Genomic DNA, 18,163 nt, shown 5'->3' on the forward strand with positions numbered 1-18,163 from the left:
ATTATTTGCCAATTTAGGGTTTGATTTATTGGTCCGACTTGATTACATATAATTAATTAGCAATAACCAAGGTAAGGTAAGGTAAGGTAAGGTTCCTTTAGACACAAGAATATCATCCTAATGAGTAATGATCTCAAAGCAATCATACTTTCATATTGTGTGGGAGAAATGATATGTTGTTAAAGCCATCTTCCCATAATTCAAATATTGGGATTTGGGAATGGATTTTATTTAGGCTTGTTTATGAACAAAATTCAAACCTTGATGTCTTTTTTTTTTTGAGAATCAAACCTTGATGTCTTGGTAACAGTTATATCCAAATTTATTTTAAATTCAATTAATTGGTGGTTATAATATTTGAGAATATTTTTATATATGTAAAATGTTTGTTTGAAGAGTTTAATATAGAATTTTTAGTTTATAAAGTAAATATTTTGATTATTTAAAAAAAATATATAATTTGTGTTAAAAAATGGATCTTCTTGCAGGCATTATCCGCTCCGCTCCAATCTTAGAAATTATGGTTTCAAAGAGATAAATGATACTAAAAAATGGTAATGATGATATTGATAGTGAATCACCGAACCAAATTTAAGTAAAAAATAATCCTCGTCTAGCGTCACAAACTTCATTCTTGATTTCAGATTCCATAGAGAGTTTAGCAGATAAGCATACCCCATTGGCATTGGCATTCTCCTCCCCATCACCTTAATCATGCTTTACGTAAACGTAAACCAGCCTTCTCCTCAGGCCTTCCAATGATCTCGTCGCCGGTGGGATTTGCTTTGCCTCCACGTTCATTAGACAATTTTTTTCGCTTAATAGATCTTTAAAATTCAAACAAGGATCATATTTTAAAAAAATATATATTTATCAACATAAGGATTGATCAATATCCGGTTAAAAAAGAAGAAGAAACTTATCAATATCCACAATAAATACTCAACAAAAACTTAGTGTGAGTTGAGTGACGATGCTTATATTGAAAAATGTAATATTAATTAGGAATAAAGTATTTATTACATGGGAAAGTTGTAATATTTTGAAGAAAAATGTATGGGGAGTAATACTTTTATATATTTTGGTTTAAAAGTTTTATTTTTTCTCATAAGTATTATATTTTTTATTCCAAGTAGCAAACACTTGACAACATTACATAGAAAGGAAAATGTATGGTGTGTAAGGGCAGCTCAAGTGGTAAGAGAGTTACACCTGCAACCGAGAGGTTGTGGGTTTAAGCCGGTCAGCTATGGGTAACCTAGGCTGGTTTACCTCCTTGTGGTCCTTTGCCGGCAAGGGTTTACTCACTACTCACACAGTCAGGAGTGGGGTTTACTTCGTTAACTTTTTAAAACACAACTACGGAATTTGATTACCTTTTTAAGTCTTTAATTAAAAATTCATTCACTAATTAAAAACGAGTATCATTCTATCTTATTCATCCTCATTTAACACCTTCCAATTTGTCGCCTTCTCACTCCATCCCTCAAATTTTTGTTTTGATTTTTTGTTCATTTTGGTATTTAGATGTCATTAGAGTATTCTCAAAAAAAAAAGAAGATATCATTAGAGTTAATTCTATTTTTGGTCCTAGATTTATAGGTGACAATCCACTTTTAGTCCTTTTTTTATTAGAACATCCTCATTTGGTCCTAGTATTATTGTGGCAGGACCAATTTTAGTCCTCCAGCAACAAAATCGTCGAAATATTGTTAGATACAAAGACATTTCAATCTTTTTTATACAAAGTATGTTAAACCGCTATATTTTTTGTTTTTGTTTTTGTTTTTTTTTGAAAACATTCATAATTGAAGACTGAAATATCATTGTATTTAACGATATTTAAACTGATTTATTGATAAAGGACCAAAAATGGCCATGCCATAATAATATTAGGACCAAAAGCGCAAATTTGACTGTGGACCATGCATCAAAACGACGTCGCTTTGATTAATGAAAACAAACGGCTGAAATGGCCTTCGTTCCGCACCGTTCACTTTCAGTTTATATACGCTGCAGTTACATTTCAACACAATTGTAGTTCCTTTTTTATATAACTACAGTTTCATTCGACGTTATACACTCAAATATGTGAAATTGTTATTCAGTTTTCTTTCAACACAACTACAATATCATTTCGATATAACTACAGTTTCATTGGATAATATACACTAAAGTAAAATCTGTGAAATTGTTATTTAGTTTCATTTTATATAAACTGTAGTTTCCTTTCAACACAACTACAATTTCATTTCGATATAACTATAGTTTCATTTGATAATATAAAAAACAAATGTGAGACAGCATATTTTGAGATGAACTATAGTATCATTTACAGGGTTCTGTTACGATTTACGGCAACCGTTTCTCCTACTTAATGAAACAACGTTTTGTGATCATGGCCCACAATGCATTGTGTACCGTGATTCACCGTATAACAACTAGACCAAAAGTGGATGTTCTAATAAAAAAAAGGCTAAAAGTGAAGTCACCTATAGATCTAAAACCAAAAATGAAATTAACTCAATGTCATTATATTAGAATCAATTACATTATATTCCTTGCTTCACTTTATTCCTTATTAGTATTACATTTTCACATTGATCTGACCTAATCCATTTCACATCTCACAGATAAAGATCCATAAAATAGTATCACACAAGTGTGACCTAAATACTCATTAGATCAAATGTGAGTTTTAAAAATCTGTCCACAGTCAAGGGTGAGAATGAGTTATGAATTTGGAAATTATAGAAACGACTCCGGTAATCACCTCCCAACTCACCCCTATCCCTAGTGACATTTTAGATATTTTAAACTCAATTAAATCTCTTTAAAAAGTTGGAGAAGACTACATTTGAATAAAAAGACAAGTGAAAAATGCCACTATATTTTACGAACTAAAAGTAATATTAACTCTTTAAGTAGAAACAAAAGTATCTGAAGAAATGTCCATAAATCCAAAGCAGATTGAGTCTACATGAAAAACTAAGACAGATTCTGAAATAGCATTCTACACAAGATGGATGCTTTTTATTTCACACTGCGCTTGGACAGTAAACTAGTTCCATTCAAAAACCTCTCTGCTCTACACTTTTGATGCCAAAGCAGAGAGCTTAACTAATTTGGAGAGAGAAAATGAGCCCTAGCAAGAGCATATTCTTTCCCTGCAATCCAAACACCAGTTTGTGACCACTGAACGTCCTCCCACTCCAGATTCTCCTCCAAAACCTGTCCAATTGTTGAGAAAGAAAGTGCCATCAATACGAGTTAAACATTACCTAATAAAGCCAATCATACCATGACACACTGAAAACTTTAAGCATTGTCGGAGTTGATTTGCTTTTGTAGGGTGCCTCATTATGTTTGGCACGCTAAAACCTTTTCCCCCTTTTTATTTTAATGAACCAAGATGCAATACAAAACTAATACAACACAAGTGGAATTTCAAAACAGCAAATGCCAACTAATGAATACTGGGAAGATACGGCAGTTCATGTACGAGACTTCGAAAAGACACTAAAGGCTGTTTGACATTTGGTTAAAGTAAAAGCATGTCTTTGCAATCTTGCAAATTCCACATGTTATATGCCCGATTGCAAAGACACCAAGTGAGTAAAAGTAATCAAATGAGCAACTACCTCGACATGTTCAAGGGGCAACGGGATTCCATATGATTTCATCATTTTCTGGGGCAGAGGCTTCTTGCAGCGTGACCAACGGAACACATCTACGACAACATTTTCACCATCCACATTTTTTTCACCGTTTACAGAATGGGAGTGATGCGCATGATGCTTCTCATTCTCCACTTCATGTGCATGGGGCACTGCTGTAGCCTTGACCATCTTTTCTCCATTAAAGGAGAGCTCATACCTTTATAGGAATAAGTAACCCAGTAGATAAGAGAACAATAGCCAGATTCTATTCATGAAGTTCATATAATAGCTTATAATATAATATTACTGAAGAGTACAATATTATACAAGCAATTATCTAAACATTGAGAAGGAAATAAAAACTCTTGCACCTTGTACTTTATCAATTTCTCATTTGGATGGATGCAAATATTGATTATCCAAGGAAAATCATACCAAAAGTGTTGATACAAAGATACTCCGTTTAAGTTTATCCTTAACTTTGTTACCAGATCAATTAAGTTCATCAATAACCTAACAATTGCGTTAGTAACCGGGTCTGGAATACACACACCATACAAGAAACTTTTGAACAAATGATTAGTACTGTTCTGAGAAACTGTAGATGAAGAATTTGAGGTTACAGAGAGCAAAGCAAGTTAAGAACAGTTTAAAAATAAATAAAAGCCCAATAAAGCCTAGTATTTTCTCATGCTAAGTTACAAGTTTACAACTTGGTACATTCAATAATAAACTTTTCTTAACACGACCTGTTTCATTGTTCTCAACTTCTCATAATTGTCATCTAGAAGAATTAATTTCAAGAGAAATCTAAAACAGTAATAATATTAGAAAGCAGCCATTTCATTCTATAGGAATTCAAACTAATCAAGCATAACAGATATTTAGTTTCCTATGTGTAATTATCAGTCGGCTATAGCTATTGCCAAGAACCCTATCAATGACATGACAAAACATTTTGAGATTGATAGGCATCTACCAGTGAGAATCGAAGGCAACATTATATCACTCAAGCATGTCCCTTCTCAGTTCAAGGTATGCTGATATCCTCACTAAGGCTCTTTTCCATTCTAACTTTATTGCACTAAGTTCTAAAGTTGGTGTATTTACCACCTAGTTTTTTTTTTGGGAAGGGGGGTGTATAGAAGATAGTTTCTTATAATTATGGGATTGATGTATACATTTTTAGGGATATCACAGCTGTGATTATCTTTCCATACATAGTGTAAATTAGCTCCTAGAAATCAGATCCTTTTGTACTCAGCTTTTCATAATGAAATTATCAAAAAATTCGTACTCTATTCAGCTACAAATTCTTTTACCTGCGAGTATGGGTTTCCAAATATAAGACTTCTCCCTTTTTCAGGCGTGAGGATGTGAAAAGGGGTTTCTTCAAGCCTTTGTCAGCAACAACACTTATACTGTACTTAAGCCTGGAGAAAAGCACAAGAACTGAAGATAAACAAATGGAACTGGAATACAACATAAAACTAAATTACATCAAGTAGATCTTACATGCAAGGTGTGTACAAAATTACTAGATAGTCTTTTACTTTTATTAAGCAACTTATCTAAATAACTTAGATATAGCTGATAAAATACGAAAATGTCAAATTCAAGGAAAAAAGTTCATTTTAGACTTAACTTGATTTCTGACAAATTCTCAGGCTTGAACTGCTAAAAATAACACCAAATTTGTAACCTTTTTCAATTCTTAAAGCACCAAAAGGTTCAAAAATGATTATATTTGACTATGTTAACATATTAAGAGGATATCACATATAATTGGGTGGGACATCATATATCAGTTTTTCCAAACACCATGATGGAGTTTTTCCCAGTTACTGAAATTCCAATTTCCTTGGTCCATGTTTAGTAACAAACCAACCCACAAATCCCAACTGCAGAAACAAAATAACCCCTCCAAAGGTCATCCAATCTCTAGAAAGCCAAATTCCTAGTAGTTTGTGTCAATAGAGGAAATTAGGAAAGTCACTAGATGTAAAACTTGTCTTTCTGATAGGCAAACTTTGTCTTATTGAAAGCACTAGCAACAATTAGAGACATTAGTGAAGGAACAAGTTCAGTAGCAACACTATAAGCACCCATGAATGTTAACAAGTAGTACTATGTAATAAATATAAAGTGCAACACTAAAGTTTTGTGAGACCTAACAACAATCTTACCAAGGCTCATTGCATAGATTGTATTGTATTGTAACTTCACGCACAAATTTCTGTTGCCGTAATGCATTCTAGAGAGAGAGAAGGAACAAACAAAAAAATTGAGAGTTAATGCTAAATTAAGAATATAAAAATATACCAAATCAGGCATGCCCAGTACAAAAACCACCCAAAAAAAAGAGGGAAATAGTTCAGGAAAATTATATTCTTTCCTGCTAAGTGTAGACTTCGGATTACCTAAGTGATTTATTATTATCATTTCAGTTACCAAGTTTTAACACAATCCACTGCTCATAGAAAGAGCCAAGACTCCATAGAACACCAATAAAAACTGATCAACTAAATATGAAATGCTACTGAGAATTGGATGCAACCTTTCATCAAATGGACTCAAAATAGAACATAATTTGGTGGGGAGATGGTGCATTCTGGAGACGTGGATACTCTCACAGGAATGCATTGAATGTACAGAAAGTGACTATTGTGCACAAGGTCCGGGTGCTCTCCTACATGACCTTAGGTCATCCTACCGAGTTGCACTTGAATACCTAGTCTATCACTATTCGTCTATTCTGGACCATCCAAGGAATCATGTGATTCTCCTCAGACGAGTACTACATGTCTACATCACACACAAAAGGCGTCCCATGTTACTAAGTCTACATGGAACAGGTCTGAAACATCTTAATTTTATCTCCAATTGTAAGATACCACATGCCTTGCATAAAAAGTCATTGAAGTTTTCACTAACTTTCAAAAGTTCGGTTTCACATAAAAAAATGTTAGTTCAAATGCATTTTATATTACAAAGTTCAACTTCATATACAAAGCAAATATTTAATATTTTCTTCCACAAAATAAGTTGGTCAAATTTTTGAATTCCATGTCTTCTACTGTGCCATACAAACTGCAATAGAGGAACTAAAAGCAAAGCAATCGCAACCCAGCATACTCCAAGAGTAAAATAGAGATATCTACTTGGTTGAGGAAAATCAATTAAAAGAATTCAACATAAAAAGAACTTTACCGATGCTGCAGCCCGTGTAGTCATTGTACGCTCCACAGCAACTGGAGCAAGAGTAGGCTCCAATGTCGATGAATGTGTAAGGCAAGGTTCAAGGTCAATCGTCCCGCCTCCTTTCTGAAGTAAGGAGAACATTCAACCAAAATTTGCATATTAGAATGAAATCATCATTACCAAATACTAACTACCCATATGAAACAGAGATGATTCTTGGCTCATCAGTCCAACATCATAGAATTCAAGTAATTCCCAATGAAAATAAGGCACACGTGAGTTACAGTGACATGACAGTCAACTGAAAGAGCATACACACAACAGGGAAAGAAGATGAAGTATATATAAGAGCTTGTGTTACCCACCTTCACAATGCAGCATCGCTCTACACGATAACTGCAACCAATTGCAGCTCCCCAGGCACGTGAGCGGACATTGTTCCTCAAACTTGATACATATGCTTTAACAATTTCCATAAAGTGAATTCTTTTACATCAGAAATGCAAGGAAATCCAATATGAAAATATAAATGTTAATGAATTCTATTGTATTTACTTAAAATAGGTTAAATAGGCATGCCATAAGTTTCACCAAAGAAATTCAAATACCAGTTAATTATAGTCTTCAGTGGAAACATGAACTAAATATTCAAAGAAAATATCAACTAGAGGTCAACAACATATTATCAGATTTTGGATGAAATTGCAATTAGCATTTCTAGATTGGCAGTTGAGTTATCCTCCAAAAAATAATACGGAGTAGTATTTTGTAGCTCACATTTCTATTCAACTAAGGTTGGATTTGATAACTAGTTAAATGATATAAAGTTATAAACATGTGGGTACATTATTGCATTTAGAGGACAATAGACCTTCATTCATACATTGAAATGAAATACAGCAGAAATAACTACTTACAGATACAATAAAAAGTTCCTTTTACTTGAAATACAATTCTGACTCGGTCTCATTAAAGCATAGACTATAAAAAATGATCTCAGTAAGTAAACTGCTATGGAAACTTATCTAAACTTCATCTCAAGCTTTTAAAATTCGATTTCCTAAATTTGCATGTTTGACATTTTAATCCCCTAGTATATAAGGGAGGAAAGTGAACTGCAATCAGAGCACAGAAAACCATACATCAGTAAAACTAATAATTGAGGTTTATGAATTCACTTAAAGTAACATTTAGCCTACTATAGAACACATTGATTCCACTTGAAAGAAAAATGCACAAATCAATTCCCTCAGAAGGAATTTCATATGGACTTACATTCTTGCGGCGGCAGCACTCTGATAGTAGCACATAACTCTAGAATTGTAGGGGGAGGAGGAGAAGCAGTTGGTCGACAGTAGCCCGTATGCATAAGAACTGCAGAAGAGGAAGGCACAAATGCACATTAAAAAAAAGGTTAGGATCAATCAAAATGAGAATGAATTTCTAAGAAAAACTCCGCAAGTGCAAGAAATTTTTGTCATTTTCTGCATTTTTTTTTTTCACAAAATAAGTTTTTATTTTAACTGTCAGCTCTGTAAAATCGACAGGAAAGTGACAATTAAAGGAGAAATCTAAAGAACTCCATTCCTATTCTAATAGACAAAATGCACAATGGGGTGAACAAATTCATCATTACATCCCCCCCTAACCCCTAACTGTTTTCACTTTTCAGAAAGACAATCCTAAGCAACATCATGCATCATACAAAAAGTGAGTGCTACATTTCAAGTGCCTTCTAAACCAGAAAAATAAATGTATATGGAGAATCTATATGTTCCCAAATTGCATCAAGCCATCAACAGAATATTTAACCACATGTTGCTTGGAGAGTGAACATGGATAAAGACTTTTAGCCATTCTCCAGTGAACTCCACTTGATGGAGGGCAAATGGAAGAGTTCAAGAATCACCAGCCAAAAGGCCAAGATGAGCAAAACTTCTATATGCTGTAACCAACAAACGATGACATGCTTCAGCTCATACACATCTAAGGGGCAATTTTTTCTGTGGACCATGAATACAATGTACATTTTTAATATACTAAAAGTACATTATTTGTATTCTGAATGTACATTATTTGATAATATACAAAATAATATACTTTCAGTACTCAAATAATGTACTTTACGTGCATAAATAATGTACTTTTAGTACATTAAAAATGTACTTTTTATGTATGGTCCACATAGCTGTGTGGACCATGATCCATGGAATAATGATTGCATCTAAGGAAAACTACCCGACCCAAAACACTTCTAAGACCACCACCACTACTTAGATGCACCATCACCTTCCTACCACACTTCCTCCAAGTTGTAATAATATGAAGGGCTGAGGTTCATAGCCACACATTTCAAGTCCAGCCCACTATCATACCTCAACATTTCAACAACCCTTGCCTACAATCCTCAATTTTGAAAAGGAAAAGCAACAACGTTCACTCCCACACAGCACACGCATGGTTTGTGTAGCTAGAGATTGTGTTTTAATAACAAAATCTTGTTTTAGGTTTGCTTATATAATTTATGGTTCCTTTGACAATTTTAATCCTCACCATGAAAATACCTTAATTGGAGATATTTTTACTTTAGCCCGAAGTACTTTGTAGATTGTCATCAGGACATGTCTATATTATTGAAGAAACAAGGAAGCAGGAAGTTATAATTAACTGGACATTTTTACTTCAGAACTTTCCTTTAAGCAGAAAATAAATAAAACATAACCATAAATGGCATACCAGCAACGAGATCTGAGTCATCAGTGTATATATCTGTTCCCCATAGTTGTCCACCCCTCACCTGCAAATGATATGTTCAAGAACTCAAGAAGCAAGCATAACATGATAAGGCTAAAAGCTACAGCCATGAAGGATGGCATGGGAAGTAGGGAACAATAGAAAACAGCAGGCAAAAACATTAGCCACAATGCCACATATGATCCTTTGACAATGTATGTACGATAGGAATACTGAACAATAGTCAAAATGATCCATAACCATAAACAGACTTTCATTTGAAATACTAAAACCTATATTCTCTAACTCCAAAAACAATAGTCAATGTACCATTCTTGCATTGACAAAAAACTTGGATCCCAAGTCCAACCCTTCACATAGCATGCCAGTACACTAAAGACAAATTAGAGGGGCATGTCTACAGCTCCACAACAGCATCAGAAATCAGAGAAGAAAACCAAAAGGAAGAGAGAGAGAGAGAGAGAGAGTAGCAGCAGCAGCAAGAAGAGTAGTTATACTTTCTGAAGCTATAAATTAGAGGGAAAGTAAAAGGAATGCCACATTTACATTTATACATATGTTAATTACCTTATCTTCAAAATAATGTTAAAAAAATGCAAATATTTAAAGGTCATATGGAAAGTTTTTATTCAAATTCTGTGAGCGAAAAATAAACACATACTATTTGTATTTTTGTTTTGTTTTTGTTTTTTTTTTTTTGTTGTTTTTTATTTTTTTTTGAAACAGAAGGTTATACATCATCATACAACTCCCAATGTCCAACCACCACAACTCCACCCACCAATCCCAACTCACACTGCCCTTGCACCCCATGATATCTAATCACCGTAGTCCCAACCACTATCCCTGGCCCCATTGTTCACACCACCTCCTCCCTTGAACCGCCAGCCTACACTAACCCCCCACCCCCCACACAGCCTACCCTATCACACCCACAGCCACCCTCCCATCTCTCATGACCTACCTCACATTCACCCATTTTTACCCCAATACTCACCCACATCTAATAGCCAAACCCAATTCAAACTCTCCTGACCTATCCCAGATCCACCACCTATTAACCCTACATTACTCAGCCCACCCCTGCCCATGTTTACCTGACTATCCCAGCCCTTTCCCTTGGCACTCAGCCCGTCCACAGCACACCCTACTCCACATGAACATCACCTTCACCAGTTGACCCCAAATTCCACCCCACACCACCCGATCATCATAAATTGCCACTCCAATCAACACTCTAACCAATATCCCCTAACAATAAAAAAGTGAACCAAACATGTTAATATTTGCATTTTCTTGGTAAACCCAAACAAAATATTTTGTATTCAAAATTAAAAGCATAAACAAAACAGAAATGTAACCAAACAGGCTTTTTTCTTTATAAAGTAAAAATGTCACCAAACATATCATTACTTTCGTATTTTAAGTAAACAGCTATTATAATCCATGCTTGAATCATTTTCCACTTAATCAATACCAAACAGGCAAGCTTGTATATATATACATACAAAAGAATAATTTCAAGATATGTGCGTGTGTGTGAAAGTTCATCATATAAATGCTCCAAAACCTGGCGATTTGTAGCAGATACATGCTCAGCTGGTATTCGAATTTCCAGAGTTGGGCCAGTTTGAGAGCTATCACCTACTTTCTCAGCTTGAGATGATTCATATTCCTTCCAAATTTTAATGAGTTCTTGCATACATTCACCAACTCTATAAACGATGCTGGACATATCAGGCTTACCTATAACGGACCAGGAAAAGAAATTCAAAAGAATTACAAAACCAAGACAATAGATCTCCCATAGATTTTACAAAAACAAATGCAGAAAATGATCAAATGGATTAGGAATTAAAAGATTCTATCTGATCTAATCGTGATAACTAGACAGATGCATCTGAAATCAAAAATATAAATTTACTAAATACTCGATCACAGAATTTAATAGTGCAGATCAGTTATGCACAAGAAATAAAAACAAAAATGAACTACTAATCTTCTCTTAATCTCTGCAGTAGAATATACATAAGCAGCACAACACATCAGATGCATGAGAGAGATCAGCAAGGAGAAACCACATGGAGGAAAAAGGAAAATGCTGGAAATGACAAATCAAAGACACAGAGACTTCCTATGTTTAAGAGGGTTTCAGTTTGACCTTACAGCACCGATCTTTGTTGATTCTGGTTCAATCTTCTCTATCAGTTTGGTGCAGAATGGGATTTATTAGTTTTCTATGTGATATATATTTTACAAAAACATTACATACGTTACAGAGCACAGATTCAAGCAACATTTGTCAAAAGAAAAACGGAAAACGACAAAGAGCATTTATTCTTTTCTTCTTAATTTCAGAACTATTTAATATTGACAACTATACTTGGAAAGACATTTACGGTAAGAAGAGTAAAACAGATTTTGTGAATGCGAGGATAAAAGAAGACACGACTTGCAATATCTTATGATTCTTAGGCTTCCCACTAGTAATCATCATCAAACAAAATTTATTAACTTCTCATGGAAAGCACATGATTGTAGCTAAAATGAAATGCTCATATGCTATTGTCAGCAAGCTATGCAATGATTCTAATTAATCTTCATTTTCTTACTCTATCCATTTTCTGGCATCAATCTAGCAAAATTGGAGGAGGAAAGATTTTGTGCCTAAGAGGGACCTTTTTAGTTATGTTGCTTTTTCATTTTCCTTTTTCAATACATGTTCTATGGACTCAATTAATATGAAAGCCCAACATACAGGGTCAATGAATGAAGATCAACAATTGGCGATTGTACATTTTTGAAAGGAAATCTCATTACACGGAGTAAGAAACATAATGTAGTTGCAAGATCAAGCACAGAAACAAATTCTGGTCAATGGCACTTCAGATTTATGAGCGCCTATGGTTGAAGATAATTTTAGAACAAATGAAGATTGGAAGGCTGAAAGGCCAAATGAGAATGAGATTATATTACGATAACAAGTAGGCTATCAACATAGCAAACAACCTGATGCAACACGATCACACAAAGCAAGTAGAGGTTGATAGGAATTTTATAAAGGAAAAACTTGATAATGGATCTAAAGGTATAAATTGACTTGGATCAACCTACACAAAATGTATAAATAGAAAATAGAATAATGGGACACAATGCTTTACGTGGAAATCCAAAAGGGAAAACCAAATGGCCTTATGGGTTGGGTTGGGTTGGGCCAAGCCAAAGTCCACTATGATTGCAAAGTTGTAAACATGCATATGGTCTAACTACAAGTGGAGAGATGAAGTAGTGGAGGTCAACCTACTCTTATCTACCTCATCTGGGTGAAAGTTACTTCTAATGCCTTGAGGCCTTTAACTTATAGTGGTGGAAAGACAGCCAAGCCTGCGACTTGCTCTGACAAGCTAATGTGGTTGGAGGTTATTAGCTAGACAAGGTGGTCTGGCAAGTGGTACATCAAGTTGAGTAGTTGACCTTGCAGCACATAGGCTGGCATGGCAAATAATCCATTAAAGGAAATGATGGCACATCATAGAGCCAGACGAGCCTGAACTGATGGAGGCTACTTGACGATAGTTGGGCTGTTGAGCTTGACCAAAAAAGTGGAGCTCCACAGCGATAGATCTCATGAACTTGATCTCTAAGGCAATAGATCTCAGGAACTTAATCTTCTAGGAGGTAGATCTCATGAGCCAATCATGCTATAGGTTGCTAGGCCATCCATAATGGGCTGAGGTATATATCCCAAAAAGCTCAAATTATACTCTATTTGTCCACACCAAGAATCAACTAGCAGACATTCTCACAAAGGGCATATCCAGCAAAACTTCACAAATTCTAGTCGACAAACTTGGAATAGACAGCACTCATTCATAAGCTTGAGGGGGAGTGTTGGAAAGTGTTAGGTGCTGAACATATAGATCACGTCTAAAATGTGGAAGTCTAAGGGTTAGACGGTTGTCATGCCAAAAACACAAAGAAAGAAGGAAACACAATAAACTATACGTTGTGCTCTTTTGACAAAGTGTTGTTTTATCTGGTAAATTTAAAACAAGAGTAATTATTTAATACCCACTTGTTCATTTTAATGTGATATGGTGTACACTAAGAAATACCTTGATAAAAATATTATATTTACATTAGTTGGAACATTCTGTATCATAAAGAAAACACCACCATCTCGGGAAAAAAAAAAATAAATAAAAAAAATTAGAAGAATATCATCATGCAAAGTGAAAACTAAAGAAATGTGTCTTGGTTGATCAGAATAAATTATGCAAAAGCCAAAAATGACTCCCTTTCAATAATGACAATTTAAAGTTCCCTTTGTGGAAAGATCCATCAAACAGCTTACCTCCTTGAGATCTGCAAAAAAATTAAGAAAGCATTCATGCAAATTAAAATACCATCTCAAGAATATGAAATATGAAATGACATTATATCCACAAACTAAATTGTAAAAAATGTGCAAAATCAAAGCTTTAATAACATGTACTGAAACTAGATTATATTCTCATATTTAGAGATTTTGGCATTTTTCTATCGCTGATGAAAAGTTTTTCATATAAGCACAAAGTGTAGATAACCTATAACTTCATCAAAAAATTTCAACATCTACTACAAATGCATTGGTAGATGTACTTCAACAGAGAACAGAGAAAAAGAAGTTAGCATTGGATGACTTGCCATATTCAGTGTGTTAAGGAAAAAAAATGGTGGGGTGGGGTAGCAGCGGATGGGGAGCTACATAACCAAGTTTAAAGAAAATAGGGTTTGAAATTCTCTCAAGTCCTTGGCTACAGAATGTTTGCACAAAGGCACATCCAAAATTAGGTTTTGCACAAAAGCACATCCAAAATTTCCTTGAGAGAAATCTGGCTGAATGAGATTGTTAGTGCTTCTGAGCAGCAATACATAACATGAGTGTACATGATGCAGGAAAAACAGTCCTCAAGAAAGCATTTGCTCCACCCCAACTCACCCAAAAGAAAGAGGAAAGAAAATTCAAACAAGATAATAGACATTATGAGAAAGTATAAATTGGTTCCAGACCTTGTATGAATCTTGTGTCATATAGAAATGAACATTTGAATTGTTAGCAATTTAACATATTGCTCTTGGTTAAACATCTTACTTCATCAAGAAATGCAAACAAATTTAATTACATCTTGAAGTCTTAACCAAAAAAAGACTTGGCAATACAGAACCATCACAGATAAACAGCATTTTCTTTTCATGTTTTTCCTTTTTATTTTGGGGAGAAGGACAAGGGGAGGCCTGGATCAAAATTTTACTACAAGGAAACCATGTAGATATAAACAGTAAAGGAAAATGAAGTGCATACAATTTCTTGATGGCATGTCAAGTGAAATGCATCAATCAAGGTAAACATACCCTTCATTGTCATGGACACGAGATCTAAAACGAGGATCACGGTTTCCCATTTGAGGGCTGCCTCTGGGACGAAGCATTCTCTTCCGCTGTTGAACTCCATAATTAAAACCTTCTCTTTCCCTGTCACCACCCCCATCGGCAGACATACCTACCTCTTCCAAGTCATTATCATTATACTTGTTACATTTCTCATTTCTCTCTCCTTCGACATCTTGATCTCTTTCCTTCCTTTTGTCTCTGCTCTCCCTTTCACCACTTTTCCAGCCGTCATGATCTTTTTGTTTCTTCTTTTCAGTTTCTTGCTCCAGTGTCCTACCTGGAGCATCCATCAGTTCTTTTTCATTATGTGAACTTTCTCTCTCAGTTTTCCAGATTTCCCTCTTCAAATGATCCTTTTCCCTGTCTTTTGGTTTGTCCTTATCTTTTGACAGATCTTTTCTTTCCCTCTCCCACCTCTCGGTTTCTCTATCTTCCTTCAATGTGTCTTTGTTCTCAATACTGCTATTTGCTACTTGCACATTACTCTTACCATCATTTCTTTCTTTATCCCCTCCCCATTCCCAGTGTTTTCCTTCTTTTCTTTTCCTATCTTTACCTTTGAATTTATCATCCCCTTTGAGATCAACCCTATTTTCACCAACAGCCTCACATGCTTCAACATAATCCCTGTTCTCAACATTTACACTTTCCTTTGGAACTTCAGCAGATACATGCACATTGGTTCTTGAAGCATGCCATGGATCCATATTCCCACCTGAGACATCAGGGTATCTTTTCCCCCGGTTCTGTTCTTTAGAATCTTTCCAATTTAAGTGATTACTCACTCCAGAAAAACTATCTTTATCTGACTTCATATTAACCTTGTATTCTGAATAGCTATCCCTCTCATGTTTGGTTTCCTTACTATCATCAACCCTGCTATCAGTCCTCGCATCTTTATCACCTTTACCTCCTTGGTACAGCTCTCTTGATTCAGCCTTGGCTTCGCGATTCTCAGCTTTAACATCCCTTATACTGTCTTTACCCTCCCTAGCCTCCAACCTGGCTTCCAAACCAACTGTATGATCAGAATGCAAATCATTTAATGACGATGAAACTCGAAAAGTTGGAAGCAAAGGTGATCTTCTATCCACATCCCGTGATTCAGTTCGAGGGATCTTTGGCATCCTCACATCCTGTCCAGCATCATAAGAGGAATGGTACTCATGTGTCGCTGAACTCATAACTTTAGCATATGAATTGGAATCATCATGTATGTATTTCGGAGCAGAGGAATGTCCATGATTGCCACTACCACTACCATCACCACCCTCTTCATGTGGCCTTTTATTAAGGTTACCACTCATATTCTTGCAGTCTAGAACCCTTGATCACCTGACAACATATGATGATATGACCAACCAAATATTACAACCTGCAAATCATCAAAACCATAGAAACCAAAATGACATTTCCATAATTAAAAATATGGCTCATTAGTTATGGAATGAAACAATGCAAAGACACTATGAGTTGAGCAAGCAACAAATCCAGATCCCTAGCCAAACATTTTTTTTTTAAACAAGGTTATAATATTTTGACAAAACTTTCATGAACGAATAGAGCAAGCAAAGCTACAATAACTAGAATAAGACAGCATGTGAATTTGAAATCTGAGGTAAGTCCTGACAGCATTGGGTGCCCATTTCAAGAAGCAGATTATCTGTGCTTAAAAAGTGGTGACCCGTGTGCTCCTGGCATCACTCAATTACTCAATTTTTTCCACTTACTTGACTTTGGTCTCTATTGTTTGAATAAAGATACATAACCAAGTTCTAGTTGCATCCAAACCTATGATATAAATTTATATCAAAACTTACCCTAGTGCACAATAAGTTTAATAAATGCAGGAGAATACCTGAATAAAACTTTCATCATAGCAAAGACTTTGGATGGACTAAATTCCAACAAAGAAAACAAGAAGATTCATAGATGTGCAGAAAAAGTTGCCAAATGCTCCATATGGCCAACAATATTCACACCATGAATAAAGCAGCAGCATGTGAAAATCCAAGATTAAGAATAAGCAAAAAACAAAAAACAAAACAAAAAAAGGAATATAACTCAACAGGACGAGAAACTTTTTGATTGGAATTAAACCTTAAAATTCCACATTGAACATCCTGGAATTCTCTACTAGTTGGAGGAGCCACTTTCTTTTCCTAAAAGCGCTATCAATCTTATCAATTGAAGACAACCGTTTTGTGAAATCCAGGTTTCGTACAAACAGAAGGAAGAAGGAAAATTACAGTGGACAGCACAAAGCGAGCACTGCAACAAAGCTTTAAATTCGGATTTAACTAGCTTTTGCACAAAGCAATTGACTAACCCAACCCCCAACAGGTAGCAAATTTGAAAATGAATTTACACAGAAATACACTATCAGTTCAAAATTGGGCACCGAAACAGAAATCTGAGCAGAAATTTACAACCAAAAACTGTAAAAGAAAAAAAAAATAACGAAGCTAACCACAAAGAAGACGGAATGCAAGAAATTGAAGCCCTAGCCTGAGAAGACAAAATATGAATGAGAGTGCAAAACGAAGAAGCAGGAAGGGAAAGAGAGAAGTACCTGTTGGCCCAATTCGCAGAATCGATGAGAAAAACTAATGATACAGGGCAGACATAAACACACTTTTTTAGTTCGCAGAAACAGAAACGGAAACGAGAAAACTAGAAAAGTAATAAACAAATGTCACAGAGTCAAAATATAATTATACAAATGCCACACACCCTAATGGCCTAATGGAACTATTTCAACATTTGATTTTGATTTTGTAAATCTTTGGCGATATTTCGATAATAGAGATGGATGATTTTATTCAAACGGGGTCTACCATAAACAAGATATATAACATAGAATGAAAATAGGAAGAAAAAAAATAATATTGATTATGGGGGCGTGAAGCCGAACGAATTACACATAGAATTAGGAAGGGCGGCCCAAAAATAGGGAGACCGGCAAATTATTGCATGGACCATGGTCCACACAGCTGTGTGGACCAAAAATAAAAAGTACATTATTTTTGTACTGTAGGTACATTATTTGACAGTATATATCAAATAATGTATATTCAGTACAAAAATAATGTACCCTAAAATAATGTACTTACAGT

The 18,163-nt window shown here is 35.0% G+C and overlaps 1 protein-coding gene across 1 annotated transcript; it reads right to left on the bottom strand.

The window, feature by feature from the left end:
• Positions 1-2,874: 2,874 nt before the first annotated feature.
• On the bottom strand, positions 2,875-17,825 carry LOC116003010. The gene is made up of 12 exons (XM_031243193.1): positions 17,620-17,825; positions 15,009-16,422; positions 13,969-13,979; positions 11,185-11,360; positions 9,597-9,657; positions 8,136-8,234; positions 7,226-7,320; positions 6,870-6,983; positions 5,846-5,913; positions 4,982-5,092; positions 3,642-3,876; positions 2,875-3,231 (listed from the first exon to the last, which is right to left on the bottom strand). Exons 2-12 carry the CDS (start codon positions 16,352-16,354, stop codon positions 3,121-3,123), a joined length of 2,427 nt encoding a protein of 808 aa, XP_031099053.1. The 5' UTR covers positions 16,355-16,422; positions 17,620-17,825; the 3' UTR covers positions 2,875-3,120.
• Between the last annotated feature and the right edge of the window lie 338 nt (positions 17,826-18,163).

The sequence above is a fragment of the Ipomoea triloba genome, chromosome 13 (genome assembly GCF_003576645.1).
Source record: "Ipomoea triloba cultivar NCNSP0323 chromosome 13, ASM357664v1".
Lineage (NCBI taxonomy): Eukaryota > Viridiplantae > Streptophyta > Magnoliopsida > Solanales > Convolvulaceae > Ipomoea > Ipomoea triloba.

Coding starts and splice junctions, on each gene's coding strand:
- LOC116003010 (XM_031243193.1), bottom strand. CDS start 16,354: ATGAGTGGTAACCTTAATAAAAGGCCACATGAAGAGGGTGGTGATGGT. Junction 8,235..9,596: donor TGACTCAGATCTCGTTGCTG/GTATGCCATTTA, acceptor CCTCTTCTGCAG/TTCTTATGCATACGGGCTAC. Junction 3,232..3,641: donor TGCCCCTTGAACATGTCGAG/GTAGTTGCTCAT, acceptor ACAATTGGACAG/GTTTTGGAGGAGAATCTGGA.